The following is a 27,840-nucleotide window of genomic DNA, read 5'->3' as shown; positions in this document are numbered from 1 at the left end:
TAAAAACTGATCCAATCCAAAAAAATAATATTAATAATAATAATTATAATAATTATAATAATAATAAAAAGTCAAGGTAAAATAGCAGCTGCATTTTATGTGTTTGTTGGTATTATGGGATTTCCAAAACAAAACACAACTTTTTTTTGTTTTTTTTCCTTTCCTCTTCAGATCTACTGAGTCTGGAGAGCCACTCGTGTCCTGGGCTTAGATGCTCGACTCCTTCGGGGGCAGGTCCACGTTGGTGACGGAGGTCACCAGGGAGACGAGACAGTCCGAGGTAGTGCCGTTGACCGACCTCCGAATCAGGGACACTCGCTCCTCCACGCAGCCCGCGGACAGGCGAGCCTCCGCGTCGTGGTCCCAGCACTCCTCGATTGTCACGCAGAGCTGGGCCAGGCCCTGCATGCCAGCGGGAGAGAGGAAACACATGCCTCTGCTGGTGGCCCTCAGTGAGGACAAGCAAACCAGCCATGTTCCCGAGGACTGAGCCCACAGGCCCGTCCACAGGGCTCTGGGGGACGCTCCCCTGCCAGCAGTCAGGGTCCTGAGCCCACCGGCCTCCTCCACAGCCCCCAGGGAAGGGCCACTGAACCTCAATACTCAACAAGGGAATCCAGGGCCCACAGGGCCGCCTGCCTTGGACTGGTGACATTGCCACAAGATCTTGGGCAAAGTCCAAATCACACAGGGGCCCAATGTGCAGTTACAGTGGAGACAGAGGGGGACTTCATCCCACCTTTTTCCCCACGGCCCCCAGAACCTCCCCAGAGTCCAGGAAATAGGGCCTGACACCTTGTGCTAGAACCAACTGCGTGAAGCTGGGAAAGGCCGCAAGATGAGCAAAGTGCCCACCCATACCCAGAACGGTCCAGCCTGCTTGGCACTAGGCCACACTCAGCTCCCTCTGGGCCTGTTCCACGTCAGGGAACTGGACTGGCGACCGCAGCGTCTCTGCCCTGAGAGACTGAACGTCTAAGGCAGAAGCAAGGCCCAGCTTCCCTCTCCCGGTGCCTATATTTTCTCCATCTGCAGTCTTGGGTTTCAGGGAGCAGGCAGCATGGCAGCAGAACCTGACCTCCACAGCTCAACCCCTGACAATGTGGGAAGAGCGCCAGCCCCCAGTGATATCCTTCGGAATTAACCCTAGGGTGCCAGGGGGAAGGGAGTCAATGGAGCTCAAGGCAAATATCCTTCCAAGAAATGTTAACGGTTTCCACAGCTGGGGTCTTTTGTACATATCCGCAGACTGGAGGGGCCCAGATGCCACGTAGCTCAGCCCAGGCCCAAAAAATCGATGAGGGCAGGGAAAAGTGATTACTTCATCCGAGCTAAGCCGTATTAAACACTTAAGTAATAGGTGTCCTGCCCAGTGAGGTACAGCAACTCCTTAAATCTAATACTACCCTGAGGAGACAAGAGCTCAGAGAAATAAAGCAATCTGCCAGATGTCACCCAGCTACTGACGGACAGATCCAGGATTTCAGGTCCCATCACTCTCTGGGGTCAAAACCAGAGCCGCTGCCTTGGAGTGCACTAACCTGCGCAGACACTGCCCGGGTGGAAGGGAGGCAACGCACCGGCGGGGAGGTGGGGCTGGGCCTGCGGCCTGAGCCCTCCCCTCTGGCCCTGCCGGGGGTGAGCCCCCCTGCTGGCCGTCAGCACCCCACGCCCACAGCCGCCGCCGCAGCCCCCGCCGACCCTCACCGGGTGTCCCAGCCAGTGATCCTTGATGACCGGCCGCATCTTCTTATGCACCACAACCTCCTGCAGCTCCTCCAGTGACGGGTGCTGGCCGATCTCCTCCTCAAAAGGCAGCATGTACTCATCCACAGGTCCTGGAGAGAGTGAGTCCCAAGGCGGGGGTGGGGGGGGAGGTGACCCGACTGCCCGACTTCTCCCCCGCCACGCCCAGGATGCTCGGGGCTCCCGCCCTGCTCACCGTCGGCAGCTTTGCAGCGGGACACGAGCTCCCAGAGCACCAGCCCCATGGCGTACATGTCGATGCGCAGAAAGGCGTCTCTCTGGAAGTTGATGGCTCCCTCGAGCACCTCGGGGGCCATGTACCGCCGCGTGCCCACCTGCGTGAGGACAGGGGAGGGGCTGTGGTCACCGAGCATGCACAGATGCACTCACAGGACACGGGAGCTACAGCCCGTGTGCGCGCCAGGGTCATCGACAATGACAGCTGTCCCCGACGGTCGTGGAGGGGTGGGGGCGGGGAGGCCTACAAGGGGCACGATGTAATGACGACTGTGAAGTATCACTCCAGACAGTAGTAATCTACCACGGAACTGCTGCCTCTTAACTCCATCAACACCACAAGGGGCTCCACAGATAATGTGTATTTTACTGAGACTGACATCAAAAACAGAAGGGAGAGAATAGTTCAAAACACTAACAGCAGTTGTTTTAGGATGATCTGCTCAGGTTTACCTTTAGGTTACTTTTTCTCCAGGTTTTTGATTTGGATTCTTAAAATACACTTATTTATTTTTATCTTGTTTAATAATTACAACTGAAAGAAGGAAGGGAAATCTGTTTCTCACTGACCGGCACAGGAAGCCATACCACCCTCCAGGCTTCACCTCCCCACTGGTGAAATGAGAGCATTACCCCTGGGGTTCTCAGACAACTCTGATCTCACGGGGTGACCCCTGTCCCCTGCCAGCTGACACCAGAAGGGCAGTGTCCACCCCCATCTTCTACCCCCTGAGGCTCATCACCTGCCCGTGAGTGTCCCCCGGAGGTTTCCCTGGCTCAAACCGAACAGCCAGGCCAAAGTCAGCCAGCACAGCAGTGAGGTCACTCTTCAGCAATACATTCTTGCTCTTAAAGTCCCTGTGGAGACGGTGGACTGAGATGGAGCCAAACCTGTGATCCTGGTTTGGATCGGCCCTGCTCCTGCCTTCCCACCTAGACTCCCAGAGCCCTAAGCCGGGGTCCATCCCACCCTGTGGGGAGCGGGGTCTGCACCAGGTTGGAGTTCCACGAAGCCACCCAGGCGGGCAGCTTTAGTACACCCCGCTCCGTCAGTGTGAGAATCCCTAACTGCACTCTGACCAGAGCTGTCAGAGCAACGATGACCCCTGTCCAGTGCCCAGCATCAAAGGCTGGCTCTCACATTCTCAGAGGGTTTGAGGAGGGGCACTGCAGCTGGGGATGTGAGTTTCCTGGCAAGAATTTACACCATTTGGGATGTGAATGAGAAGAGAAGTTTCAATGCATTGCCTGATTCTGAGCAGGCCCCAGAGCAGAGGTCCCCAACCTCACGATCTAATGCCTGATGATCTGAGGTGGATCTAATACAGTAACAAAAATGAAGTGCACTGCAAATGTAACATGTTTAAATCAACCTGAAACCACCCTTACCCCAGTCTGTAGAAAAACTACTGTCCTCCACAAAACTGGTCCCTGCTGCCAAAAAGATTGGGGACCGCTGCCCCAGAGGTTTGAGCTGCTCTGGAGGCGGCACAGTGGGCGCTGTTGTTGCACTCAGCTCTGCCTTTCCCTAGCAGGTCCTCAACTTCCTCATGCCTGTCTCAGTCTTCCTCTGAGGACTCAACTGATGGACAAATGCTTAGAGCCACCCCTGGCACACTTCCTATGCACTGTTGTTAGCCTGGACCCTATGGAAGAGTCAGCATTCAACCAAGTTTGCCCTACAAAAATGGTAATTTCCTACAGTCAATGCCCTGTGTCATTCATATTGCTCCCACTGGGGCCCTGCAGCTTTGAGGCTCCCTCACAGTCAGAGAACCACACTAAGCTGTCATCTCGTCTGTGCTGCTGTTCCTTTCCCTGTAAGAAGGGCTGGGATAAATAGTACTTATCTCACAGAGCAGTTAGGAGGCTTAAATGACTTGGCATTTCGGAGTGTCTAGAGTGGTGCCTGCCACTGTGATGAGGAGGTAACACAGACTGGCTCTCAAAGCACCATCCCAGGACTCCAGAGAATCCCTGAGACTGTTTCCGGGGATCTGTGAGGTCAACATTCCTTTCATAATAATCCATTATTCGCCTTTCGTAAAGCTCATTCTCCCAGGACTACAGAGTTTTCCAGAGGCTACATACACACGCCGTCACTCTGACAGTTAACAGGATACGTATGCTGTAACACAGCAAGGATCAATGCACGGAACTCCAACCAGGGACAGAAACAGCACTTCCCTCTGTGGCCACTGGAGGGCACCAGAGAACCAGCTTGCAAGACCACAGCCAGAGCAGACAAGGGCAGAAGGCAGGGGAAGGGCCAGGGTTACCCCTGACACACCACAGAGCAGCTAAGCATGTTTATGAAACTGAGACCGGCCCCGCCACCCTCCCCGGGCCCTGCTCTCAACCTCCAACCCTCTCTGTGGCTCCAGGTCGAGAGAAGAGAGGGCAACTGCTAACCCAGGTACCTGTGGGCAATAGACGGCTTGTGGCCCTCGCCCCGGCACCAGGGCACATCCTCGTGTAGGTATGAGAGGCCTCTAGACATGGTCTCCGCCACGTGACACAGCTCGTTCCATGTGATGATGTTCCCCTTGAGGTAATCCGTGAGGGAGCCCTGCAGGAGACGGCGCAGGCGCTGGGCACGCGGGCAGGATCCAGCCCCGCCCCTGGAGGGACGCACCCGTGGGTCAGATGGCTGAGGGCCCCACGGGAGGCTGGCACCCACGAGGCCAGGAGGGGCTGGGAAGCGGGTGGTGTCAGACAGGGATGATCGTGACGTCACTACTCCCGTCTGCAAGAACTGATCCCAGGGAGAGGGGTTCTTCCTGCAGACCCTCGTGTCCACACCCGTGGAAGGGGACCTCAGGGGAACGCCACAGTGGGGCCCACGGTCACCTCCCGAGGGAGCAGGGTCCACAGGGCGAGGCTCACCTTGTCGTGGAAGGCTGTGATGAGCCACAGCTCCGCCTCCAGGCTGGAGCCTCGCTTCTCAGCGGCAATGAACTGCAGCAGGTTCTCGTGCTTCATGCCAGGCGTGCTGAAGATCTCCCGCTCACTCTGCCACGACTGCTTGTCCTAAAGCAGGGAGGCGCAGCTGAACCCCACCGCAGCCAGGCCACCTGGCAGCTTCCCACCCGCTCCCAACCTCCTCTGTCAAGGGCAGGGCAGGACTCAGCTGGGCCAGGGACCACAGGCCAGCGGTGAGCCCTGAGATCACTAAGCCCAGCACCTGGTTTACGACAGGGGGCACTGAGGCCCAGAGTGACAGAAAGGAGCAGCCCAGGACCACCCAACCAACGAGAAGCAGGTGTCCTGGCCAATGGCTCCGTCAGCCTGGTGTCCAGGGCCTCTAAGCAGAACCTGATGTCAAAGCAAAACCCTAAAAACCAGGGTGGACTGAGGTTCTGCAAATCAGGGTTTCGAAAGCCCTACCCTAGGCCCACAATAAACGCTGTCACCCGCAGTGGGGCCCATTCCTCTCTCACCCCGCTTGCACAGGGTATGGACTGCTCTTGGGCAGGAGGGCTCAGGCCCCAGCCCGATGACCTGGAGACCACGCCCCACAGGCAGACACACACCTGGAGTGGGAAGATCTTGACAGCCACGAAGTCGTTCATGAGCTGCGCCTTCCAGACACAACCGAAGCGCCCCCGAGCCTTGATCTCCAGCAGCTGCAGAGGCTTCAGGCCCACCAGAGGGGACGGGGGTGGAGGTCCAGGGTCCTGGGGAGATGGAGGGCTTAACAGGATCTGGCCATAATAGGATCTACCCCGCCCCACCCCGAGCCAGCCCCGTCTTACCTCGTGGATGTCCACGTGGCCGTAGGGGGGCTTGCGATGTCGGTACATCCAGAAGGCCAGCAGGGCGATGAGGGAGAGGCCCCCGACGGGCAGCAGCGAGTAGGCCAGCACAGTGAGCAGGGTGGGGGCTGTCGGGGGTGGCTCGTACGTGACTGGGGGACACACGGAGCCCAGCGTCAGATAGTCCGCCTACCTGCACACCTCCAGGGCCAGAGCAGAGACCCCTGCAGCCGCTCCCCACCCCACGCAGGAGCCGAGCACCTGGGGGCCAAGGCCGGCCCACATCTGCTCCCCCTCACGCCCTCACCTTCTGGGCCGCCCGCCTCGGGAAGGTGGGTGAAGCGCTCGTTGCAGAAGTTGCCTTCGCAGCAGCAGAAGTACACCTGGGGGTTCTCCTCGGTGGCCACGCACTCCTGCCTGGAGGCACAGTTTCCCATCCACAGCTCGCCTGAGGAACAGACTCCCAGGGCGGCCCAGCCAAAGCCCTCACCACAGACAGAGATCCCTATGGGGAACTGTGGGGGTCGGGCTGCCCAGAAGCGGGACGCAGAGTCGGGAGGGAGATCCAAGGGTGGACACCTCCCCCAACATCACTGGGGACCTCGAAACCCGGGAGGGCTGGGACCCGGCGAGAGCCCGGGTGGGCTCCAGACACCCGGCCTCAGGGGCAGCGGCACCTGTCGTAGCAGTTGAAGTCGTCCAGCCAGCAGCCCTTCTTGACGAGCTCGATGGTGCCCGAGCTGTTGCGCCAGGAGGCGTAGCAGTGCAGCCGCTTGTCCCGCTCGCCCTCACAGCGCTCCAGGCCGCTCTGGTTGGTGCGCTCCAGCTCCCAGTTGGCGTTGTAGTAGATGCACTCCCGCGTCTCGGCCTCCCCGCGCCCGGAACCTGTGCCCGGGGGAGGCAGCTGCTGCTGAACCACCCCAGGGCCCTGGGGTGGAGGAGGGGCGGGCACAGACTGCCAGCCAGGTGCGCAGGGAGGGGCTCGGCCAACACCTGGGGCTCTGGGGGGCCTCCCTGCACCACAGCAGGGGGCCCGAGACCCCGGGCATGTCAGAATCACTGCGTGTGCTGGAGTGGGGCGGGAGGGGGATGCTAGACATGCCATTCCTGGGCCCAGCCCAGACCCCTCCAACTGGAGTGGGGGCAGGATCTGTGTTTTTAACCACCCCTCTGTCCCAGGTGGTTCTGGTGCAAAACTCGGGGACCACTTCCGAGAAACTAGGAGGGCAGCTTCCTGCCCATTTCTCTGTCTTGTCTCAGAGCACCTCTGCTAGCGAGGGGCGGGGCTGAGGGAACGGGGTGGACCTAGGAGACCAAACGCTGCAGCAGGGCCCAGGCTGGTGCCAACGATGCCCACACCTCCCCCTCCCCCCCGCCCACCTGCAGCAGCACTGGCAGCTGCATACTCTGCAAAGCCCCCGATCCAGAGGGAACACGGGACGCACTGCCTCCATGTCAGCAAATCTAGTGGGGGTCCTTGGAGACTGGTGACCTGTGGGCCAGACCCCCAAGCTGGGCTACAGACGGGGTGCTGGGCACAACCCCACCCTCCTTCTCCCGACTGCAGCACACAACATTGCCAGGCTCTTGAATGCTCGGCTTCCAGGCTTCACACAAGTTACTACCTCTGGCTGAAAGGCGTTCCCCACTTTCTCCTTTAAATGTTGGCTCTTCTCTCTCCCTGGAGGCCAGGCCAATTACTCTCCACTCCACAGGCCTCTGCACTTCCTCCATCACCTCATTTATCCCAAGTGACTAATTGCCTATTGCTGTTTAAGGGGTTATTCCAGACATTCAAAAAGTATAAAAATAATGCAACCGAATAATCCCCCCAGAGACAATAACATAATAAACACTCACGTAAGAAACAAAACATTACAAATGCGCTTGATGATTGCTTCTTAAATGTCAGGCTTCCCCCACAGGACTGCAAAGCTGATGCTTTGACAGCAGAAACCTTGACCATCTTGAGTGCTAGAACCAGGTCCAGACACAGGCTGGAAAGATGGGCAGAGGCGCCGAAAGAAGGACGGACCAATGACCAGACAGAAGGACACAGTTCTCTCCTGCCTGGAGCTGGATTGTCGAGGGAGGGGAAAACGAGGGATGGCCTCAGCCTGCAGCCCAAACCCTAGGGTCCATCTCCGCTCAGACAACAAGCCTCCGCGCCGCATATAAAGCTGGGAGCCCGGACGAGAGGCCTTAGCAGACAGCAGGAGTGTTCCAGGCTTGGCCCAGCTCCTCTCCTCCAGGCTGCTGACCAGGCAGGCACCCCTCTGGCCACTCCTGTGAGCAGGACCCATGCGGACAGGGCTGGGAACTCCACATCTCAAGGCTCCAGTTAAGACCCGGGGCTCAGGATGACCGTGGACCCACACCTGACAAGATCCTCCTACACGTGCACGCGTGCTAAGTCGCTCAGTCATGTTGATTCTTTGTGACCCCATGGACTACAGCCTGCCGCCCCTGTGTCCATGGGATTCTCCAGGCAAGAATACTGGAGTGGGTCGCCGTGCCCTCCTCCAGGGGATCTTCCCGACCCAGGGACGGAACCCATGTCTCCAGCGCCTCCCACGCGGGCAGGCAGTGCCCTACCACTAGCGCCACCCGGGGAACCCCACACACCAGCTGAAAAAAAGGGGCATCAACCCCATTCAGGTCCTGGTTTGGACACCCCCCCGGCAAGTGCCCCAGCCACCTCGTGCCTCTGTTTCCCCACTCATGTAAAGGGGATGCTAACAAACCCACTTCCTTGCCTGTCCCAAGAATGACGTGAGTTACTGCGTTTTAAGTGAGAACGATGCCTGGCACCATCACTGTTACATCAGAGTCAGACCCCTCCCCACTGCCAACGCCATTGGCACAGCACAAGCCCCCCGCCCCATCAGGCTGGGGGTGTGTACACCTACACCTTGCAAGAGCTTTGTACTCAGAGCCCCAGGGGGGCTCGGGGAGACTGGGAGGCTCCATGCCCCCCACTCTCATACTCTGCGGCCAGCTGGAAGGAATCTCCCTCCTCCCTCCTCCCTCCTCCCCGGCACTCCTGCACACACTCAGCTATTTATAGCCTCTGGCAACACTCCAACCACAAGGCCGCCTCTGCCTTTTAATAGACACAGGGCTCCTGCCCACACTCATAGAGCCGGGGCCCCCTACACAGGAGGCTCCCCCAACCCCCGCCCATTCACCCATCCCAGCAGAAGAAGCTGTGCCCCTACTTGCTGCCTCAGAGCCCAGAGGGGCACCTCCCCCAAAGACATGAGGGTAAGGGGTTCATTCTACCCCGAGCACCAGCCAACCTGAGCACTAGCCTCTCAAGGAATCAGGTATACAAGCAGCAGTGTCCCCAAGAGGCAGTCCTGATGTTCCAAGGAGTCTACACGTCGGTGGGAAGACACCTCTGGTGCTCCCCAAGCCCCCAGTCCAGGCAAGACACGGAAACCCCAATCCTGGACACACAGAACCACGTGCAGATTCCACTCAGAACCCACGATCTGAGAGCAGGATGGACCTGAATGGATGGGCTGTGACATGCAAGGTCTGTTTCCCAGGCCAGCTGGCCTTGGATGTCCCCAACTTGCACTTGGGGAGACAAGGGGGAAATCCAATGGGGGGAGAGAGTGGGCTGGAGACCTGAAGCAGACCTTGCGGGGAGGTTGTACAGCCGGAGCAGCCATGCCTCCCCTGGAGACCCCCGAGCTCTGGGTCTGCGGAACATTCAGCTCAGCCAACAGCTCTCAGAGGTACCACAGACCCCAGCAGCCAGCCGGCCGCTGCGCTCTGTCCCTGGTTCCTGGGGCTCCCTGAACAGCCCCGCCTCCCTATGGGCACAGTCCCCCTACAACGCGGAGTGGTGAGAATGGGATGCCACCCACCTCAGGCACCAGGTCACCACTCCCCGCTCCCTGCAGGAGCCACCAAGCCAGAGAGGCGGCCAAGTGAGGCAAGCCCAGCCTTCTCCCACATCGTCCAGCCTCCAGGTCTGCGCAGAGACAGCCCCCATCCGCCACACAAGCGCACACAGAGGTCAGGCTCCCTTCCCCGGAGGCCGTGCTTTGGGCTCCCCTCACCCTGCCCCGAGGAGGGACCTGCCCTTAGCTGAGCACCCGCTGTCACCACAGGCTCCTCCAGAGCAGCCAAAGAGGGTCCCGAAGGTGGGGGCGCCCAGCGACAATATCCGGATCTGAGTTTGTGACTCCGCCTCCCCCGGTCCACACAGGATGCTCTTCACCATCTTCCCCACGACCAGAGTAGGATGGCTGGTGTGTGCGGGATAAAGGGAACTTAAGTGGAGGTGAGGAGGAGGGCTGGAGCATCACACACACACACACACACACACACACACACACACACGTGTGCGCGCACTGTGCAATGACACACACATACAAGAGGCAGAAAAGAATCCCCCAGTGGACTGCGCCCGTCTCTGAACTTCTCCCACACACGAGAACAACTCTACCCAAGATGTTTATTAAGGGTCAAAACCAGGTTTTGAGCCCAAGGCTGCCTCGCTATGGAGTACACACCCTCTTCACCTACTCTGTGATGCCTCTACTCTCGGTGTTAGCGAACAGCTCACTGTACGGCCAGACCACAACCTCAGGGCCCATTCTCCTGTTGGACCTTTAGGGTCCTTGACAACATTTGCTGATGTAAGCCCTGCCGCCATGGACCCTCCTGGGGTCCTCTCCTGTGTGTCTTCTCACAAGCGGGTGTTCCTCTAGGGGATACACCACAGGTTAAAGGTCAGAGATGGGGGGACCCAGGGATGAGCATCTCCAACTCACAGGACATGGTCACACTGTTCTCCCACGTGGATGTACCACTGTACGTGCCCAAGAGACTCCAGCCCCACTGAGCCACCCCTCGGCCCCTGCGACGTGCGAACCGGGCCAGGGTGGAATCGGACGTCACGGTTGTGATCCCCATTTCCTAATCGCTTGTGAGAGTGGTCATGCGCGTGTGTCAGCCCCTTCTGAAAACTGCCTGTTCACGTCCTTTCCCATTTTTCCGCTGGGCTGCTTCTCCTTTGGGTTATAGAAATTTTTTACATATTCCAATAAAACTTTTCTTACTACAAAATACCCCCTTCCATTTGTTTGCTCCTTGCAGAAGGCCTACTTTAACGTGACATTAACACAGCTATATGACATTTCTTGTAGTTAGTATTTTCCCAATTTATCTTTATCCAATTCGTACTTCAAATCTTTCTGTATCTCTTTTTATCCCCACTCAACCTAATACTGTCTTTGATCTAAAATTGAATCCCGGGTCCAGGAAGATTCCATGTGCTGCGGAGCAACTAAGCCTGTGCAGCAGAACTACTGCAGCTATGTGCTCTAGAGCCCGTGCCTCATGACAAGAGAAGCCGCCTCATGACAAGAGAAGCCGCTGCAAGAAGTCCCCACACGGCGACCAGAGTAGACCCTGCCTGCCACAGCGAGAGGAAGCCTGTGCACAGCGACGCAGGCCCAGCACAGCCAAGAAACCCCGCATTACAGATCCCATTACAAGTACCACTGTGTTCAAGAAAACTGGAGCTATCAAGGGAACATTTCATGCAAGGATGGGCACAATTAAAGGACAGAAATGGTAAGGACCTAACAGAAGCAGGAGAGATTAAGAAGAGGTGGCAAGAATACACACAAGAATGATACAAAAAAAGGTCTTAATGACACATAACCACGATGGTGTGATCGATCACTCACCAGACATCCTCAAGTGGGCCTTGGGAAAGGCTAGTATGAACAAAGCTGGTGGAGGTGATGAAATTCTAGCTGAGCTATTTCAAACCCTAAAAGATGATGCTGTTAAAGTGCTGTGCTCACTATGTCAGCAAAATTGGAAACCTCAGCAGTGGCCACAGGACACTCCAATCCCAAAGAGCAGTGCCAAAGAATGTTCAATCTACCACACAACTGCGCTCGTTTCACATGCCAGCAAGGTCCTGCTCAAAATCCTTCAAACTAGGCTTCAGCAGTACTTCAGCGGACAACTTCCAGATGTGCAAGCTGAGTTTTGAAAAGGCAGAAGAACTAGAAAGAAAACTGTCAACATCTGCTGGATCATAGAGAAAGCAAAGGAATTCCAGAAAAACATCTGCTTCATTGACTATGCTAAAGTCCAGATCACAACAAACTGTGGAAAGTTCTTAAAGAGATGAGAGTATCACACCACCTTACCCGTCTCCTGAGAAACCTATATGCAGATCAAGAAGCAACAGTTAGAGCCAGACATGGAACAACAGACTGGTTCAAAACGGGGAAAGGAGTACAACGCCTGTATATTGTCACCCTGCTTTTTTACCTTATATGCAGAGGACATCATGAGAAACGCTGGGCTGGAGGAAACTCAAGCTGGAATCAAGACTGCTGGCAGAAATATCAACAACCTCAGCTATGCAGATGATACCACCTTAATGGCAGAAAGTGAAGAACTAAGGAGCCTCTTGATGAAGGTGAAAGGGGAGTGGAAAAGCTGGCTTAAAACTCAACATTCAAAAAACGAAGATCATAGAATCCGTTTCCATCACTTCATGGCAAATAGGTGAAAAAGTGGAATCAGTGACAGATTTTATTTTCTTGGGCTCCAAAATCACTACAGACAGAGACTGCAGCCTTAAAATTAAAAGACACTTGCTCCTTGGAAGGAAAGCTATGACAAACCTAGACAATGTATTAAAAAGCAGAGACATCACTTTGCCAACAAAAGTCTGTATAGTCCAAACTATGGTTTCTGCCACAGTCAGGCACAGATGTGGGAGCAGGACCACAAAGAAGGCTGAGTGCCAAAGAACTGATGCTTTCGAATTGTGGCGCTGGAGAAGTCCCCTGGATTGCAAGATCAAACCAGCCAATCCTAAAGGAAACCAACCCTGAATATCCATTGGAAAGACTGACACTAAAGCTGAGGCTCCAATACTTTGGCCACCTGATGTGAAGAGCCACCTCGCTGGAAAAGACCCTGATTCTGGGAATGATTAAGGGCAGGAGGAGAAGGGAGCAACAAAGGATTAGATAGCTGGATGGCACTACCAACTCAATGGACACGAGTCTGGGCAAATTCTGAGAGATAGTGAAGGACAGGGAAGCCTAGCATGCTGCAGTCCACGGGGCTGCAGAGTCGGACACGACCTGGTGGCTGAACAACGTTTAAATTTGTTTTTTCTCTACGGTTACCACCTTTAGATTATCATTTTAGATCCCACTTCAGGGACTTCCCGGGGGGGCCAGTGGCCAAGACTCCTTGCTCCCAACGCAGGGGGCCTAGGTCTGATCCCTGGTCAGGAATTAGACCCGACATGCCGCAACTAGAAATCCCAAGTGCGCAACACCTGGCACAGCCAAATGTATGCATGTTTCAAATTCCGTTATTTCAGCCACTTGCACCCTATTTCCATTCCATTATAGGCTAACCTGCAACGTGTACGTTTATGCTAAAAGCCGAAAGTTAATCAACATCTCTCCTATCCCTTATTGGAACTTCACTGTTCTAATTACCTCTGTCCAACCTACATTAAATTAGTTTAACATAACATTTGTGTTCCACTGTAGTCGGTTGTTCATCTTCTTATCTGCCTCCCAAAGCAGATACTATTTGGGTTTTACAGTCAGCATCTTTTTCTCAGTCCATACTTTCACCAGTCTGTCTGCGCACCCATTCATTCTGGAACTCCACTCTTCCTTCCAGGACCGCTGTCTTTCCCACAGAACACCTTTCTTCAGTACAGATCTTTGGATAAAGAAGGCTTATCTCTCTGAAAATGTCATTTTGTTCTTTTTCCTAACTGACAGTTTAGAAGAACATAAACTGTTAGGTTGAGTTATTTTCTCTCAGCATCTTGAAGGTATTATTCCACTGTCTTCTGGCTTTCACCATTACTGCAGAAAAGTCTGATTAGTTTAACTTTGTAGATATTCTGTCTTTTCCCTCTGGTTGCTTTCTTAGATCTGCTTCTTGCAATTTCACTAATGAGCTATATGTTTAAGTTTATTTGTACTGCTCAGAGGCATGGGCTTATGCAGTTACGTGCTAAGTCACTTCAGCTGTGTCCCCATGGACAGCAGCCTGCCAGGCTCCTCTGTCTATGGGATTCTTCAGGCAAGAATCCTGGAGTGGGTTGCCATACTGCTCAGAAGAATATGCTTTTAATCTGATGATTCACATCTTTCATTGACTCTGAAAAATTCTTTGTTGTTGTTGCTCAGCCACTAAGTCATTGTGTCCAACTCTGTGACCCCATGCACTGAAGCACACAGCGCTTCCCTGTCCTTCACTATCTCCCGGAGTTTGTTCACATGCATGTCCATCACATTGGTGATGCCATCCCACCAGCTCATCCTCTGTTGCCCCCTTTTCCTCCTCCCCTCAATCATTCCCAGCATCAGGGTCTTTTCCAATGAGTTGGCTCTTCCTATCAGGTGGCCAAAGTATTGGAGCTTCAATACCAGTCCTTCCAGTGAATATTTAGGGTTGATCTCCTTTAGGATGGACTGGTTTGATCTCCTTGCTGCCCAAGGGACTCTCAAGAATCTTCTCCAACACCACAGTTTGAAAGCATCAACTCTCTGGCGCTCAGCCTTCTTTATGGTCCAACTCTCACATCCATATGTGAGTACTGGAAAAACCACAGCTTAGACTATATAGACCTTTGTCGGCAAAGTGAAGTCTCTGCTTTTTAATATGCTGTCAAGGTGTGCCATGGCTTTTCTTCCAAGAAGCAAGAGTCTTAATTTTGTGGCTGCAAGCCCTGTCTGTAGTGATTTTGGAGCCCAAGAAAATAAAATCTGTCACTGTTTCCACTTTTCCCGCATCTATTTATACCTCCCTGTTCTATGTTCTGACATTCCTATTACAAGCATCAGACCATCAGACCAGCCTCTTAACTCTGCTTTCATATTTTTCAAATCTATGTCTGCTGCTGCTGCTAAGTCACTTCAGTCGTGTCCGACTCTGTGCGACCCCAGAGATGGCAGCCCACCAGGCTCCCCCGTCCCTGGGATTCTCCAGGCAAGAACACTGGAGTGGGTTGCCATTTCCTTCTCCAACACATGAAAGTGAAAAGTAAAAGTGAAGTCACTCAGTCGTGTCCGACTCTTAGCAACCCCATGGACTGCAGCCTACCAGGGTCCTCTGCCCATGGGATTTGCCAGGCAAGAGTACTGGAGTGGGGTGTCATTGCCTAATCTGTGTCTAAACACCATTATAGATAATTCCACAGATCTAACTTCCAACTAATTAATTCTCTCTTTAGCTGGGTCTAATTTGCTATTTAGTTCTAATTAATTTATAAATTCAATTTATCTATTATTTAATTTTGACAAGTTCTACTTAAAAAAAAAAACCTTCTTGGTCAATTTTGATACTTCCATTTCTTGTCATACTTCCAAATCTCTAGTTTATATAAACTCCATAATTTAACTTCCTAAACATCTATTTATCCCACTTGTTACTTTTGATGATTTCACTCATGGAATCTTGTTTCCCTGTGTGTTTTGGAATTTTGGATTCTGTTTTTGGATACAGAACTTATGTTCAGTGGCGGCCTTTTCTGTGGGAATAAAAAGTGAAGCCAAGTTTTTCCAGAAATAATTTATATTTTTGCTTCTGCCAAATTCTGCCAAATTCTCTAGGACAGTACCAATCTGGAATCACTGTAATTATTCAGCTTCAGGTTCCCAGGAAACACAGATGGTATAAACTTCAACTCCAAGCTCATGGAAGCACACAGATCTATGGTTACAAATTCTCAAGTGGAACTACCCACCTTCCCAGTAATCAACAATTTATCTATTCCCTTTATCAGGAAAAGAACGTTCCCTCTTGTCCATACTTTCACTGAATGAATAACCCTGCCGAAGTCTTATCATGTGAGAGCCTCAATCACAGTTCCACATCTTATCTCCTGTGCCTCACACACTGCTACTAAACCTGCATCTTTAAATTATGGAAAGAGGCAAAGTCCCTCAGGAGAAAGCAGCTTTCGCCAGTGAAAGGGCACAGCTCTAGTTTCCAGCCCACTCTTGCTTCTCCTTTTTTATACATGCAATTATGAATATACATTTAAAAAGGATATTCGCTATACTTTATCCAGTATTTCCACGTGTCTTGTATAACGAGGTTTTTTGGCTGTTCTGTTCACTATTATCGCCAGAAATGCAAGTTCAGAGCAATTTTCAAGGGTGACAAGAGGAGCTCTACCAGCCTGCATGCTAAGCTGCTTCAGTCATATCCAACTCTTTGAGACCCTATGGACTACAGCCTGCCAGGCTCCTCTGTCCACAAAATTCTCCACAAAATGGAGTGTGCTGTCCTGCCCTCCACGGGATCTTCCCCACCCAGAGATGGAACCCAAATCTCCTACATTTCCTGCACTGACATGTAGGTTCTTTACGACTAGTGCCAGCAGAACAAGAAATCAAGCCATGTCACCTCGAGTCACATTCAGCTTCGACTTTGTAAATGACTCCCTAACACCATCCACAGAACAAGGCTGGGGGGTGGGAGGGGGGATTTCCCTGGTGGCTCAGTGGCAGAGAATCTGCCTGCCGACGCAGGAGACAAGGGTTCAGTCCCTGATCCGGGAACATCTCACGTGCCACGGAGCAATTAAGCGGGCACACCACAACTGCTCAGCCTGCGCTCTGGAGCCTGGAAGCCACTACTGTAGCCGTGTGCCCCAGAGCCCTGCTCCACGAGAAGCCACCTCGGCCAGAGAGGAGCCCCTGCACTCGGCAGCCAGAGAAACCCCGAGCAGCAACGGAGGCTCGGCGCAGCCAAAACTAGAACCAACAGCTAAAAAGCAAGGGCCCAGGACCATTCTCCACGACGCCTGCCTTTCTCCAGAGCCCTCATTCCTGAAGGACACTGGCAAGAGAGCTTGTAGATAAAAGGTCAAGGATTATACACAAATGTTATTTTTGCTCCTTCGTGTAATCCCACTAAAACCACAGCAAAGAAAAGGTTTTTAAGGCATACACCCATAAAGACAAAAGGAACAGCAAAGAACCGCAGAAGTAAAGTTCTGAAGCTGGAAAGCAAATACACGAGTGGCCAATGGCCACACGGAGTCCTAAACTGGCTGCAGAGAAAGCTGAGAAGCAACATGACTTCCACCGCCTAACATCTTCATCCCACTTTAGAGTTTGTCTTCTGGCTCCCTCTCTACTCTATATCTTTGCGGTCCCAAACCAAAAAGAAGGGCTCACTATACTCACCCTCTGTTTCAAATTCCAATTCCTGTCTTCCTCGCCCCGCAAGGGTGTCAAGTGCAAGGCTCGGCCTCTCAGTTGCCCATGTGCAACTGAAAACAGACTCAGATGTAAAAGTCACCACCCAGGGCCTCTGCAGTCACACGGATCCTGGCCTGGTAGGTATGCCCTATCTTCTTAGCTGTACAATGCCTTCAACCAGAGGTATTTTCTCTGTTTGTCCATCTTTTCCAGGTGCCTTCAGAAAAAGGGTTGATGCTGATCATCGAAAGAGGGAACCTCCATATCTACACTTTGACCCAGTTTTTAAATATATTTTCAGGACTATATATAATAGCTCAAGAGGACACCTCCACACATACACAGCAACTGAGATCACCAGTGCAGATAAGACTGCCCAAAGAAAGTGTTAATCAAGAACACTGACCCCAAAGCAGAGTCCTGAAGAAAGTTAACTTCCCTTCCAAAGGGTAAGTCAAAGGGAAAACAATCCCCTTTCAACCGACTCCATTATTTTAGACTCTTGTGAAGTGCACTGCATCTCCTTGCCCTCAGATTCGTAACCGGCAATATGACTGTACTAGGAAATAAGGTCTCTGAAGAGGTAATAAAGGTCAGTCAAGGCCACATGGGTGGGGCTCTGACAGGACTGCTGTCCTAAGAGGAGGAAGAGACACGCCCAGAGAGAAGTCTGTGTGAGGGCAAGCAAGAAGGCAGCTCTCCACAAGCCAAGGAGCATCCTGACAAAATCTCGGTCTTGGACTTCAAGCCTCTAGAGCAGTGAAAATTAATTTCTGTTACTGAAGCCCCCGAGTCTGTGCCATCCTGCAGCCTAAGCAGATTACTACCCAGACAGCGCCCATCACCTGCGCAATGTGGGAAAGCTCGCTGGGACATCACTCACGCTACAAACAGTACCCACTGCCACCCAGCTCCACAAACAGGGCCTGACAAGTGGGCTCACACAAGGAATCCCAGGAAAACAGCAGTGAGAGAACAGAGCGCGTGGTGAGGAAGGAACTGGGAAAGCAGGGGCTCTGGAGAACAAGCCATCTCAACCTGCCCTCTTCAGTTCTTCAGCCAGTCAGGGCAGAAGCGGGTCCCAGGGAAGAAGCCACACACCCACCCAGGAACTGAAGCGCATGCAGCCCCTCCTGCTGGGAAAAGCCTCTCCCCAGACCCCAGGCCACTCTTCCACAAGTTTCTCTCATCCTCCCTACCTCCACTATCGCCACAAGAGACACCAGGGTCCTGCCACGCCCAGAGTGTGTCCAACGCACTGGCTGCACCAGTAGAGCCTGCCCTCCACAACCTTCAGCAAGAGCCTCAGCCCCTCCGGGGGTGGAGGCAGCGTGCAGCCTGACTGGTGAGCACACACAGACGCTCACGTGCACATCCACCCCGAACCTGGATGCATCCTGGTCGGTCCACTGCCACCTCCCTCCGTCGGCACAGAGACTCAGACGCGGGAAGCAGCCTCTCTGGAGCTCCTCAGACAGCAGGTCAGCGGAAGTGGGCATCCTTCCTGTCTGGACACCCTTCATGAGGTGGGTGATTTCCAAGCCCTGTAACCTACCATTACACAGGGACACAAACACACACACACCACCACAGCGCAGTATAACCGTGTGTAATCGTTTCTCGATATCTATATTAAAATTCAAAGCATACAAGCCCTGTGACTCCGAACTCTCTCCTCTCGTCATCAATCCTTAGCAAACAACCTGCATAAACTGAGCAATCAGAAAGTCCATCAATAGGAGACCAGACTAAACGCAGCCTATCTCCGAACTCTGAAATTTCACACTATAAAAGACTGGGGTAGACCCATATACACTGAAAAAGACTGCCAGAACAAGTCTCTGAGCTTAAAAAGCCATGACGGGGACTGCCCTGGTGGTCCAGTGGTGAAGACTCCATGCTGCCACTGCAGGGGACACAGATTCAGTCCCTGGCCAGGGGAACTAAGATCCTGCATGCCATGCGGTGGGGGGAAAAAACACACACACACACCACCAAAACCACGACATGTGACAAGGTGGATGCAAGTTACGAAACACGGTGAGCAAAAGATGGGGACACAAAACAGTTCACCCTGCAAGACTACATCCCTTTAAAGCACAATGACAGCTTCCCTTGTGGCTCAGCTGGTAAGAATCCGCCTGCAACACAAGAGACCTAGGTTCGATCCCTGGGTTGGAAAGATCCCCCAGAGAAGGGAAAGGCTACCCACTCCAGTATTCTGGCCTGGAGAATTCCATGGACTGTATATAGTCCATGGGGTGGCAAAGGGTCGGACACGACTGAGTGATTTTCACCTCGCTACACTTCAAAGCACAATGTCAGGCTAAACTAACATATGCTATTAAAAAAAGGCAGTGATTACCCTCCAGGGTTTAGGGGTCAAGACTGGAATGGAGAAAGAGAGGGTTCAGTGGGGAAGGGGTGAGCATCTCCATCTGGATGCTGATGACATCAGCATACTCAGTTTGTGAAAACTCCTCAAGTTGTCACTTATGGTAATTACACTCTCCTATACATAATTTATACTTCAGTTAAATGTTTGGAAAAGAGTAATACCTTTTTAGGTTAAAAAGAAAAAAACAGCTTTCTGTCTTTCTCTAAGTCTAATACTTCTATAGATACACAGGTCAAACTGCACCAACCGGAGAAGGCTCATTTCTGGAGGAGGATTCAGAAGGCAGACAGAGCTGGCAAAAGAGACCATGGGTTCCCCTGTAATATCTAAATTTCTGCAACTAAATCCATATGTTACTTATAAAACTAAAAATTAACAAAAATTTTAAATGGGACAAGAAGTTACGGCCAAAGTGACTATTACTATCAACTACACCCCAGGTGGCCCACCAGGAGACCCCAGGATGAGTGGAGGTTTGGGAGGGGCTTTTCAGGGAGGGCAGACAGGACCGCACTGGGCCGGCTCGCCTCCCCCACGGAATCCGGCAGGACTCACTCTCAGGTCAGGGTGCGGGCTTCACAGGAGGCACCAGCCATGTGGGAAGGGAAACCAGAATTCACCTGACTCCTCTACCCCTCTATTTTCTAAGCTCCAGAGCAGATGAACCCTGATTCCCTTCTGCCCTCAGGGCCCCAAGGGCTCTCCTCTAACCCCTACTCTCTAGTGGTAAAAAATCTGTCTGCCAAGGCAGGAAACATAAGAGATGTGAGTTCAATCCCTGGGTCAGGAAGACCCCCTGCAAGAGGGCCCAGCAACCCACTCAATATTCCTGCCTGGAGAATTCCATGCATAAGAGCCTGGCAGGTTACAGTCCGTAGGGTCAGAGAGAGTCAGACGTGACTGCGGCAACAGGCAGGCACACACGCACTCCCACCCAAGCCAGCAGTTCCAAGGGGGGCTCTGGTCTGCCTGGCCTGTGAGGCCCTGAAGGGAATGTCAAACTTGGACAGGAGGGTAATTCTCAAACAGAATACAGTAATGGTTTCTTAACCCAGGGTTGCCAGACCAAGACTGAGAACTCACGCATGCTTTCAATGAGGGGAAAGGGGGAGGGAGGGCTGTCAGTGAAACTGGACGTTAAAAGGCATTGTCCTCATACCTGCAAACACTGTGCTCCACTACACAGGCCAGGAGGAGAGAACATCCTGGCGTCAACACTCAAGAGCAGCCACTTCCAAGTCAGCCTCCCATTTTCATTGGTGCTTGTCTAGGAGGCAAGCAGCGGCCCCTCCCTCTCCCCGGATGGACAGACAACAGCTGGTCTGGTCACATCTTCCCTGAAACGCTGGGCCACCAGCCCCAGGAAGCAGCCTCCTCCATCCTCCAGCCAAGTGCTTGGGTTTCCAAGCAGCCTTCCTTTTCCTTCCCTAGAACTAATTTTAGCCTCCTTGGTTGTCAGAGTGGAACTGAAATAGTCGGCAGAGGAACGTTTGCAAACAAGAATATGCACTCACCTCACAAAACGCCTCAGCTCCAGCCCAGAAAACGGCCAGAGAGAAGTCATCCCAGTGAGTGGCAGGCCAGACGCCCAAAAGCCAACCCCCCCCCCCACCAACTCGGGGAGGAGGAGGACTCACATCCGCCCACTGGGGCAGCAACCTTCCTTTCCCACACCCACTCCCAGCGATCACGTGCCCATGACTGGAAACACTCTGCTAGGGCCGCCAGTCCCTGAGAGAGTCTGAAAAAGACACGTGTATGTGCACAGCCAGACAGGGAGAACCAGGGCAAGGCATGGGGTTGCCCAAATGCAAAAAGCCAAGGCTAATCCTGGGCCGGGGAGGCCCGACCAACTCCCGAACAATCTCAGCCTGCATTACCAGTCGGCTTCCAGCACCTACCATACTCTCAGACAGAGAGAGCACTGAGAAACTTCACCATCAGACTCAGAAGAGGCCAGCGGTCTCTCCTCTCCTCCATCCCCACCAAACAACTGAGGCGTCCAGGGGCAGGCAAAGACCAGGCGCCTCTGGGGTTGGGATGGCAGGCCGCAGTTTGGTGGAGAAAGGCCAAACAAGGGGGAGGTGTTTATTCTGGAACAAAAAACAGGTGACAGAATGGAAGGGAAGAGAAAAAAGATAAAGAATCCTGAGACGGCAACAAAGTCCCCTTTGGGAAAACCCAAAAGATGGAAGCAGAAAGTCTTAACACCAACAAAATAAATAAATAAATACAAACAAACAAAATAAAAACCTTTAAGCACTTCACACACCACACAGCAGCGACAGGGAGTACTTGGAAACTGAAGCTTTGGGGACTGCTTCCTCCCACTCTGGAATAGTGCTCAGTTCAGCAAGGTGTATTTTGCTGATCTCAAGATCAGAGAGGAGATCCCCCGCAGAAGGCTCCGGAGTCGAGCCGCGAGTAGATTGGGGGAGGAGTGGAGGAAGAACAGGGAGCTGCCAGTCTGCCAAGAACAACCAACAGGCGCCGGAAGAGATCAACCCCCGGGTCGGGGCCGTGGTGCCGGCGCCCATCTGGTCTCCAGCCTCCAGCCGCGCTGCCCACCACACCTCCCCGGCCCGGGAGGAGCTGCGCAGCGGCCCCATACCTTTGGGGAGAGGCGGCGGCGTCCCCGCCCCGGTGTCCACGGCCTCGGAGCCCCAGGCCCAGGGCGGCGGCGGCTCCCCAGGGTGCTCGGCGGCCGGCCCGCCCGCAGGGCTCGCGGGGGAGGGCATGCCCGATGCTCCGCTGGGCCCGCGTCAGCTGCCAGGTGCGCGCACAGGGACACCGAGCCCCCGGCCCAGGCGGGCGAAGCAAGATGCGAACCTGGCGGTGCACTCAGAGTGGTGGGCAGGGGCGGCAGGCAGGCGGTCCGCCCCCCGCAATCGCCGCCTCCCTGAAACCTGAACCACTTCTGGGAAAACTCAAGGACGCCAGGATTCTCTCCACGGTGGCCAGCGGCACTCCTGAAGCACAAATTTGAACCAAACCCTGACGCTGAAGCAGGAATCTCCCAGACTTTTAGAATCCAACCTTCAGCCCTGAATCTTATGAGCAAAGTGTGTGTGTGTGAGAGTGTGTGTGTGAGTCTGTGTGTGTGTGTGTATGCGCACGCACCCCTGGGGGGAAGAAGTAAGGGGGATGGTATTAGCCATTAACCCTATCTCCCACAACTCTGTCCCTTTAAAATCATGAGAACATTCTAGATCAGATTCTAAATCAGGTGATTTATGCCCTCGCCACTCCAAGCATTTCTGGTTTTCCGGATTACAAGTGCTAATATTAGCATTTTGTGGGTAGAGGCCAAGGGATACTGCAAACCATCCTACAATGAACAAGACCCCCCCCCCTTCCCACCTATACAAACACCAAAGAATCATGGGATCCAAATTGTCAACAGTGTCAAGGCTGAGCCAGCCAGGACCCTGCCTGAGGGCTGTCTGTCCAGTGTCATTCTCAAGAGAAGGATCCAGATCAGTTACCGCCTACCTAGGTCCCCAGATCCCAGTAGCTGGTAAAGGGCCAGTATTTACAAGTAGATCTGGCTGTCACTTGCACTACCCTAAGTTCCCAGGTAGGAGGCTGAACGCACAGGCACTCAAAGGAGGGCTTCCTGAAGGAAGGAGTGGGGGTGGGGGGTGCAGGGAGGAAACCAGGGCTGTCATGTGGACAGTAGGCAGGGTCACACACGGCAGAAGCAAAGAAGTCACGCGCAGTGGCTAGAACAGGTAGGTGGAACCTGCCCGGTGCAGCACACCCGCCAAGGACAGCATGTTGTCCCCTGAAACAATGGGCAGGGAGCCAGGCGTTCACAAAATTCCACCCAGGGGGCCACGGTTACCTGGTATCAGTGCAAACAGTGAGTGTGCACCAAGTATGCACTCACTCTCACACGCACTCTCTATTTGCATTTTCCTGGGGGAAAAATCCACAGCTCTCATAGGATCCTCAGAGTGTATGATGGGCACGCTTCACTGGGTTCCCTAGAAAGGAAGTTCCTTAGGCAAAGTGCCAGGAGAGGTCCAGGTGCTACCTGGGGGAATCGGGATGACCAGAAAGACCCTGTAGAGTAGTGAGTGGCCACCATGGCCTCGTGTGGTTTCACCCAGGTGGACAGCCTGGGAGGCTGGGTGAGTGTCTCACATCAGCTACCTTGGAAGCATCTCTAAGAGCTGAGTGGAGTGCCCGCTCCTCCCCAAGGAGCAGCCAGGCCAGCCAGCCAGGGCAGAGCCTGGAGTGCTTAGCAGGTACAAGGACACGGACACCCTTCCCTGGGAAAGGGTACCTGGGGCCCGTGACTCTCTGGTCTGTGTCCCTGAGAGCTACCACTACACTGGGCCTGAGAGTCACTTCACTCATTGCATACACATGTCCCCCCGAGGAAATGGGGCACATCTTTGGGTGGGAGAGTAGTTGTCTACGAGAACACCAGGGAGCAGTCAGGGCTTGCACTTTCTGATGGGACAGACAGAAATCTGGTCCTCCTCCCCAGCCAGGGGCCCCTGACATTCCACTCAGCATACTCTCCAACCCACAGGCCCTGATCTAAAGCCCAAGTACACAGACAGAGGTCAGGATTCTTGGGGGATACACAGATGTGTGTCTGGGATATCCTCTGCAAGGCAAGAGCCAATGACTTGTTTCCCAAGGACACTTGGCCAGGCACAGATCACAGAAGACTTGCAAAACGCACTAATGCTGATCTTGTGTCAAGCACTGTACACCATGGCTGCAGCATCCATTCTGCCTTTTCGAATAGGCCTGCAGCATCTAATACGGTAGCCACTAGCAAAACGAGGCTACTGAGCATATAAAATGTACAAAGTCTGAACTGAGACATTCTCTAAGTATAAAATATGCCGTGCATTTTGACGACAGTAAAGAATGTAAAATGTCTGTTTTAATACTGACTACAAGTTGAAATGACTGTGTTATATACGTTAGGTTAAGTAAAATATACCATTAAAGTTAATTTGCCCTTATTATGGGGCTGAATCTGTCCCCTCAAAATTCTTATGTTGAAACTCTAATGCCCAATGTGATGGGATTTGGAGATGGGGTCTTTGCAAAACGTTAGAGGTTCAAGAGAGTAGAGCCTCCTTGATGGGGTTAGTGAAAGCAAAAAAAAAAAATCACAGTGCCCCCAGTATCCCCACCTGAAGCACCAGGTAAGGCCATGTGAGGATGCAATGAGAGCACGGCCATCTGTAAGCCAGCAAGACAGCCCTCACTAAAACCCGACCATGCCAGCATACTGGCCTCAGACTCCCAGCCTCCACTGGGAGAAAAGAGTTAGGTCACACAGCCTGTGGCCTTTTGTTTAGCGCCCTGAGGAGGCTAAGACACACCTGTTTCTTTGTCCTTTTATTAACAAAACTACCAGAAAAGTTGAAAGTCTTCTATGTGGTTCCCTCTATATTTCTGTTTGACAGTGCCATCCTAGACCCTCCTTCTACAGGAAGGTGGGGGTACTTCTAAACAGCAAGCCCAGGGTTTGAAGGAAGCACATCCAGGAGGGTGGAGGAACAGGAGGACCAGCTCTGCCCCCACTGGGGTCTGCTGAGGCTCCTCCCATAGTTCCTCACAAGTCAGGTAGTGGCCACCAGAGGACTGGCTGATGGGACCACAAGAAACACACAGTGACTCCCACCTTCCTACAGTAAAGAATCCGTCTGCAATGCAGCAGACCTGCACTCGATCCCTGGGTTGAGAAGATCCCCTGGAGGAGGGCATGGCAACCCACTCTAGTATTCTTGCCTGGAGAACCCCCATGGACAGAGGAGCTTAGCCGGCTCAGGTCTAAGCACACACACACAAGCACTGCCCAAGCCAGGGAAGAGCATGGCAATCCCAGGGACCCAATCCCACCCTGCCTCACCTAATCAGGTGGGGACCTGAGACTGATCAGGACAGAAGAGTTAATTAGGGAAGAGGCCAGCTCTGAAGGCCTGGTCTTGGAAGAGTCCAGCACCTCCAGAAGGGATCCAGAGACAGCCACGTGAGCCGCTGCTTGCCTAGTAAAGTAGGCTAACTGCAGCCCTTCCCTCTAGAGGCCAATGTCTTCCTTCACTTCAGAGATCTCACTTGGGAGAAAAGCATCGCAAAGCAAAACTTCAAAGGCAGAGAAAGGAACAGGTTCACCACCACGAACACTTTGCTTCTGTGACACAAGAAATGGCTCCAAAAGATCCATGACTCCCTTCCATACTGTGCCCAAGTACCAATAAGGGGCCGCTTCCCAGGTGGCTAGTGGTAAAGAATGCGTCTGCCAATGCAAGGGATCCAGGCTGGCTCCCTGGGTCGGGAAGATCCCCTGGAGGAGGAAATGGCAACCCACTCCAGTATTCTTGCCTGAACAATCCCATGGACACAGAGGAGCTTGGCGGGCCACAGTTCATGGGGTCGCAAAGAGTCGGACCTGACTGAGCACGCATGCATCCACCAATAAGGGGTCTCTGTCTTCCATTCGCTGCATTCAAGTTACGCAGCTCCAAGCCCCACAAGGAGAAGTTACCTGCCTTCGGTGCAGACAGCTAAGCCACGATACATCGGAAAGGAGGCCGGTAGAGTGGGAGTGGGGATAAGGAGATCCGGGATCCCCACCCCCGCAGCAGCCCGGGGATCCCAGCCCCGCCCCTGCACTCCCAGCCCCGCCCTTCGCGGGTTTCCCAGAGTCTAAGCTGCTGCCACCGCGGGCGGCAGGGGACCCGCGCTGCATGTGTAATGGGGGCTGGGAACAAAGACGCGCAGGACCAGCTCCCCGGCTGCCGCGCACCAGCCTAAGAGACCGTCCCGGGCTTCTCCCTGAAGCTTTAATGCGCGGCTTCCGTGGGCTGCCCAGAGCCATCCGAAGCGTAGTGCGGAGCCTGTCCGCGCGCGCACACTAGAATAGGGCGCGTCCCAGTACCGCTAAAAGAGGAAAAATCTGTGCGCCAGCCAGGGGGAAAAGCGATCTCCCAGCGGGACTCCATGTGCGTACACCCGCACCCACCCACCCTAAGCCGCCAGCACGCACGCCGAACGCTAGCAGGGTCACCCACCCCCGCCACGTGCTTTCCCAGAGGTCAGAACGAACAGGGACCTGTTGGTTTTTCTTCTCACCCCACCTCTCCTTTCAGGTGCCCCAAAACAAAGCAGTTTCTTGGAGTGACCGCACCTCGCGTACCGGGGCGGCGCAGGGAAAGCGGGCGCAGGTGGGAGCTGGCGCCAACGGCGCGCCTCCCGGGGAACACCACGCAGACGTGGTGGGGTGGAGTGCAGGAAACTCCTGGGCTGTGTGAAGCGGCCCGCTTCGCTCCGCTACACCTAAGTGGCTCTGAGGGTCGCGCAATCCTGCCCCCAGCCGCTGCTGCACCTACAATCCCGCTACCTCCGTATAAGATCTGCCCGCCCCTCTTGGCCACCTTCCCCATGCTCCGATTTTCATCTCACTCTCCCTAGGTTCCACGCGCCCATATAGCCAGAACCCCGACCCTGGGGTCGCCTCCGCGAACGGGAGCTCCGCAGGCCGCCGCACAGGCAAGATCACCGCCCCCCTCCAAGACCAGGGAGCGGGGCGCCCTGCGCGCCCCCTGTCCCCGCCCCGGGAGGTGCAAGCTGGGTGCAGGTGGCGCGGCAAGGAGGCCGCGGGCCCGCCCTTTGTTGGTAAACACCGCGCGGCGCCCGAAGCCGCTCCGCGCGCCCTTCCTGCGCCCCCCACGCCGCGCCTCGTTCTTACCGGCGCACAGCGATCCCCAGAGGAGGGCGAGGGCCGCCCAGGGCGCCGTCATGTTCCGCGGCGCCGCCCCGCGGACACCCGGAGCCCGCGGGCAGGGCCGCGCGGCGCTCCCGGGGCGCGCAGGGCCCAGCGGCGGCTGCGCTCTCCTTCCCGCTCCTTCCTTCGGCCTCGTTCCCCGCGCGATTCCTGCGCCTTCGTTCCCGGCAGCGTGCAGGCTCCAAGGGCCGGACGGCGGGGCCGGGCTCAGGGCCGCTGCGGGCGGCGCAGGCTTCGGCCCGGGCTCCGGGACGACGCGGGGGCCGGGGGGCGGCGGCGGGGCGCGGGCCGGGGCGCGCCCGACTCAGGCATCGCGCGGCGGGGCTGGGCCCGGGCCCCGGGCACAGGGGCCGAGTCCGGAGGGGCCATGAACGGGGGGAGGGGTGGGGGGGAGGGGAGCTGAACCGAGTCCAAAATGGCTCCTGAGCCGCGGCCGCGGAGCCGAGCCAGCGGGGAAACCCGGATGTTGGATACAAAGAGGCGGGCGAGCTGGGCGGGGAGGGGGAGGGGAGGCGGGCCCTCCGGCCTCGTGGTCCGCGCCCCCCTCGGGGGCGGGGCCGCAGAGAAACAACAAACGAAGGCCCCGCCCCCCAGCCGGCGTGGTCCGGAAGGCGTGTGCAAAATGCACGACCCGAGGGCGAGGCCGGGCGAGCTGGCAAGATTGGGTCCTGGACCACTTAGCCCCAGGACCCCTGGACCTCGTGGCCACGGCACCGT

General features: G+C 54.5%; 1 protein-coding gene across 6 annotated transcripts; it reads right to left on the bottom strand.

Moving 5' to 3' along the window:
• Positions 1-71: 71 nt before the first annotated feature.
• Positions 72-27,624, bottom strand: ACVR2B (activin A receptor type 2B). Of its 6 annotated transcripts, none has more exons than XM_069561491.1 (11): positions 27,088-27,624; positions 6,416-6,623; positions 6,046-6,155; positions 5,739-5,890; positions 5,517-5,660; positions 4,870-5,013; positions 4,404-4,552; positions 2,727-2,841; positions 1,943-2,081; positions 1,708-1,838; positions 72-402 (listed from the first exon to the last, which is right to left on the bottom strand). In XM_069561491.1, exons 1-11 carry the CDS (start codon positions 27,137-27,139, stop codon positions 208-210), a joined length of 1,539 nt encoding a protein of 512 aa, XP_069417592.1. In that variant the 5' UTR covers positions 27,140-27,624; the 3' UTR covers positions 72-207. The 6 variants fall into 6 exon arrangements, with proteins under 6 accessions (XP_069417592.1, XP_069417591.1, XP_069417589.1 ...); XM_069561490.1 differs by lacking the exon at positions 27,088-27,624 and adding an exon at positions 21,979-22,225; XM_069561488.1 differs by having other exon boundaries at positions 5,517-5,890; positions 27,088-27,571.
• Positions 27,625-27,840: the final 216 nt, after the last annotated feature.

This window comes from Ovis canadensis, chromosome 19 (assembly GCF_042477335.2).
Source record: "Ovis canadensis isolate MfBH-ARS-UI-01 breed Bighorn chromosome 19, ARS-UI_OviCan_v2, whole genome shotgun sequence".
Classification (NCBI taxonomy): domain Eukaryota; kingdom Metazoa; phylum Chordata; class Mammalia; order Artiodactyla; family Bovidae; genus Ovis; species Ovis canadensis.
Note: the sequence above shows the minus strand (reverse complement) of the source record. Positions and strands in the feature narration are given on the sequence as shown.